At 40.6% G+C, this 5,000-nt stretch overlaps 1 protein-coding gene across 1 annotated transcript in view; it reads right to left on the reverse strand.

Annotated features, from left to right (window-relative positions):
• Positions 1 to 232: 232 nt before the first annotated feature.
• The window catches only part of LOC122249657 (uncharacterized), a 42,138-nt gene continuing 37,370 nt past the window's right edge, over positions 233 to 5,000 (reverse strand). Inside the window, exons 6-7 of the mRNA XM_086544512.1 lie at positions 1,340 to 1,980; positions 233 to 280 (exon numbers count right to left, since the gene is read on the reverse strand). Coding sequence (XP_086400638.1) covers positions 233 to 280; positions 1,340 to 1,980 — 689 coding nt within the window. The remainder of the gene's footprint in view (positions 281 to 1,339; positions 1,981 to 5,000) is intronic.

Raw genomic sequence — 5,000 nt, forward strand, 5'->3', positions numbered from 1 at the left:
ATCATGAAAATCCACATTTCCATTTACATCCATGCTCCCTATGACCCGATGACGTCACGAACAGAATTCAAAATCTGGTCAAAATATAAACGAAATCACAAACCTCACACCCAAGGATTTACTCTCAAAAAAATTATTTCAATACGTAAGACCTTAAGATGTATTTATCCATGGTATCATTAAAGATTAATTAATGTTTTTTTTTTCTTTTAATAGGATTAATGGGCGGGGTTTACCTCTCAGCGTGCGCAGCATCCGTGCCATCTGGGCGCGTCTTAGCCTAATAAGGAGTACTTTGGAGGCAAAAGAAGGAAACAAGAGGAAAATCAAGTAAAGGAGACGATAGGGAGATTCGAATAATAGAGGTAGGAAAAAGGGAGAAAATACGGTACAAAAAAAGGGGAAAAAGAGAAAAGGGAATGATTAGAACGAAACAACACAGACAAAATATGAGATAGACACGGAAAAGAACAAAAGATATTAAAAGAAAAAAAACACATAAATGTATATGAGAGGAGGGAGAAGGGAGAAAAAAAGGAAAACAAATATGTAGAAAAAAGGAAGGAAGGGTTATAAAGAAGAGAAAAGGGAGGTAAAAAAAGGAAGTAGAAGAGGGGAAGAAAGGTAAAGGAGGAGATACAGGAAGAAATGAAGGAAGGGGGGTGATGTAGCAAAAAAGAAAAAAGGAGAAAATGAAAGAACGGAAGAAGAAGAAAAAAGAAGATGAAGAAGAAGAAGAAGGAGAAGAAGAGTGAGGAGGAAGAGGGGAGCAAGAGGGATACGAAGACGAGGATGAGAAATGGGAAGGGGTAAGGGAAAAGGGATGAGGAAGAGGAAGAGGAAGAGGAAGAGGAAGAAGAAGTGGAGGAGGAAGAGGGTGAGCAATGAAAAGAGAAGGAGTAACAGGAGTAAGAAGAGTAGGAAGAGGAGAAGAAGGATTAAGAAGAGAAGAAGGAAAAAGAGGATGAGAAGAATTAAGAAGAGAAGAAAGAAAAGGAGGAGGAGAAGAAGAATTAAGAAGAGACGAAGGAAAAGGAGGAGGGGAAGGACGAAGGAGAGAAAGAGAGGGAGAGTGAGAATGAGGACGAAATTCCAAGTCAAGAAGGAACGGAGCGAAGGAAGACAAGAGATCATACGAACAGAATAGCAAGAGGAAGAAACGAGAAGAAGTGGAAGAGACAAGAAGAAGCAGAAGAGACAAGAATAAGAGGAAGAAAGAAGAAGAAGAAGAGACGAGAATTAGAGGAAGAAAGAAGAAGAAGAGACGAGAATTAGAGGAAGGATACTGATGAGGAAGAAAAGACGAGAAGAAGGGGAAGAAAGAAGAAGAAGAAGAGACGAGAAGAAGAGGAAACGAGAAGAGCATAGAAGAGAGGGAGAAAATGAAGGAAATGCTGAATATGGAAGAATAGGAGGAAGAGAAGTGGTAATTAGAGGAGGTAGTTAAGATGAAGACGATAAGAAATAGAGGTTGAAAAGAGGAGGACGAGGAAGAAAAAAATAATAATGATAGGTAATTAAGGAGAGGAAGAAGAGAAAAATAAGACGAAGAAGGGGTAGTTAAGATGAAAAGAAGGAGAAAAAGAGGGGAGGAGGAGAGGAGAGGAGAAATAGAAGATGAAGAAGAGGAGAGGGAGGAGAAAAATAAGGAGAAACATAAGGTGGAGAGAAGGAAAAAGAGGAGAAATAAAAGATGAATAAGAGGAGGAGGAGGAGGAGGAAAGAAGAAGAGGAGGAGGAGGAAAGAGGAAGAGGAGGAGGAAGAAGAGGAGAAGGAAGAGGAGGAGGAGGAGGGGCCCTGAGCCCGCTTACCTCTGATATAGGAGTGGCACTTGAGGACGAGAATGGGCCTGGAGTGGTTGTTGATGAGCGTGAGGGCGTCCGGCGTGGAGCTCCTGGAGGCGACGCCTGACTCTGCCTCCTGCAACTCCTCCGCCAGGTTGGGCGTCCGCAGGGCCAGGATGCTCGCCGTGCTGAACGCTGTGGGCGGAGACAAGGCGGGTCAGTCATTGGTTGGTGGGCGTGGTGTGGGGATGGTGTGGGAGTCTCGGTCTCTTAGCGGGGCGGGGGAAGATCGGGACAGGCGGTGGGCGTGCGTGCGCCGAGGGTATCTTTGGGGGACTGTTCTCTTGTGGGCGTGTGAGGGGGCGGCTGTGGTGGTGGTGATTGTGGGCGTGGTGGGGAAACTGTGGGCGCTGGTGCTGGCGCCTTGTGATGTTTTTTTTTTCCTTTGGAGCAAAGAACAACAGATCGACCTTTGCTACCATCAAGACAACATGGTAATAGAATTCTCTTTCACTTTCCCTTAAGACTGTTACGTAATATTACACTTTGCAAGGCATCAAAGGGAACTCTTAATGATACAGAACCAGACATCTAAGGGAAATGATCTTTGGAGATAACTGCATTACATATGGCATGAATGTACAAAACGAACGAGAATTATGTTCAGAGCATGATAAGAGAAAAAACAGCAGCAGGGAAAAAAACAAAAACATTTGATGAAATGATACAATTTAATGTTGGGGGGTAAAATAACGATTTCTTATTTCACACATCAGTATATCGAGCAATTGTATCCTTAACTTTAATTGATTTTCCGAAACACAAGACAGAGAGACTTCATCGAGTAGTTAGCGAGCGGTGAGTCCTCGGCAGAGAGGAGCTGTCTGAGGGCTCGGCAGCAGGTGTGAGAAGGGCGACGACGGCTTTTCCCGCCGTGTGAGGGACCTGCCGAAGCATCGGGGACTTAAAGAAGGTCAGCAACGCCTCCCCGGCAGCGTGGGGCACTTCACGCAACAGAGGAGACCTAAAGAAGGACACTAAAGCCTCGCCGGCCGCTTGAGGAACCTCCTGAAGGACAGGAGACCTTAGGAAGGTTACTACAGCTTTTCCGGCGGCCTGTGGAACCTCTCGGAGGATAGGGGACCTGAGAGTGGAAAGGACAAACTCGCCGGCTGCCTGAGGGATCTTGCGAATCAGGGGCGACCTCATGAAGGATACCATCGCCTCCCCTGCGACCTGAGGCACTTTCTGAACCATAGGGGATCGCAAGACACTAACCATCGCCTCGCCAGCGGCCTGTGGTACTTTCTGAACCATCGGAGACTTGAGGATGGTCATCATAGCCTCGTTAGCGGTTTGTAGCACCAAGGAAGAGGTAGGAGGAGCTTTAGCCTGTTGAGGGAGGCTTGGCTGATCTCTCCTGATTCTCTTCACCAGGACGGAAGGCTCGCGAAAGATGCTCGAGGTCGACGGAGTAACATCGGCATCGCCTCCTACAGCAGTTAGGATTTCTAACATGGGAGACGAAGAAGGAGGACGGTTCCCATCTTGAGAACGAATAACGTCTCGAACCCTCCTCCTCAGAACCGCAGACAGCGAGTCATAAGACGCGGTATCCATCGAAGTAGCAACACCAGCTTCGCTTTTCACCGTCGCTAAACAGACGGCAAAAGACATAACGATAACTGACAGGAGTCTGTTCATGATTACGTTCTCAGGACAATACTGATGCCAAATTGTTTTTCGGGGAACGTTTTAACTCCTTTTCGTGCGTCGACGTTCCTCTCACGAGACGTGGGAAGGTTACGCATGTTAATTATCATTATCACTATACTATTTATATTTTTAGGTAGTCGTGACCTGACTTGAATTATTCCCAGAAGTGCGATTTCCGGTGGAAGAATTATTATTATTTTCTTTTTATTATGTTTCTTTTCGTAATGCATCCATAAGACGAATATTTATACTTAGGAATGACACATTAGATAAAAAGTATGTAACATCGAATTGCTAGGATATAAATAGCGTAGATATAATGTATAGCCATTTGCAATCATAATCATTTGAAATTGAAAACATTAACACTTGGGCAACTATATCATCGCATTCGAATACACACAAAATGATATTCTCGCAGTGAACTAAACAAAACTTTTGCATCTAAAACAGAATTCATTGCCGGCAATTTTTTAGTAACCACACCCCTGTCTCCTAACTTGCGAAAGTCACTTAAATTAACGAAAGTTCACACTTTGAGAATAGCATTAGATAAGTGGATACTCGTAATCATATATATCTATATCTATTTATCTATATATATATACATATGTATATATATATATATATATATATATATATATATATATATATATACATATATACATATACATATATACATATATTATATGTATATATATATATGTATATATATCTATATCTATATATGTATATATATATCTATATCTATATATTCGTATCTATGTATATGTATACATATATATATCTATATATATATATATATATATATATATATATATATATATATGTATATATATATAAGTATTATATATTTATGTATGTTTTATATATATACATCTATATATATATATATATATATATTATATATATAGATAAATAGATAGATAGATAGATAGATAAATATAGATATAGATATAATACGACAAAAGTAAGTAAAAAAGACATCCATTGACATTTTCCCTGGCCTTTTCAACTAAGAATAAGTAGAACATTTATATATGTATTCCATCTGTTATTCATAATTCAAAAGTTCCCATTCTTTTCTTCCGGCTATTGAAAAACCCGCAGGCTTCCGATAAAGGATGACAAAGCACACATCCGTCCGGGCGAGAAATTGAATATTTTTTTTGTTTCGCGTCCGCCATTTCTTCCGGGGAAAGAAATTGGCGGGAAATTTAAACCTCCTTGAATGGAAATTTAAATAGTTTTGGCGGTTTAATTTTAGCGTGTGACGGTTAATGTGTTTTATAATAATCAATAAACTGATATGGATTTACTAACGAGATAATTTTGTTGTTTTCATTATCATTTCATATTGGTTTTATTTGCGGTTTGTGAAGAAGGAGAAAAACGAAGACAAAGAATACGAATAAGAAAAACGGCATAAAAAAACGAAAATAACGAGGAAAAAAGAGGAAAGATATGAAAATATGTAAAAGAGTACAATGATTCAAGAA

This window comes from Penaeus japonicus, unplaced genomic scaffold (genome assembly GCF_977035675.1).
Source record: "Penaeus japonicus unplaced genomic scaffold, GWHDUDI00000001_assembly GWHDUDI00000002, whole genome shotgun sequence".
Lineage (NCBI taxonomy): Eukaryota > Metazoa > Arthropoda > Malacostraca > Decapoda > Penaeidae > Penaeus > Penaeus japonicus.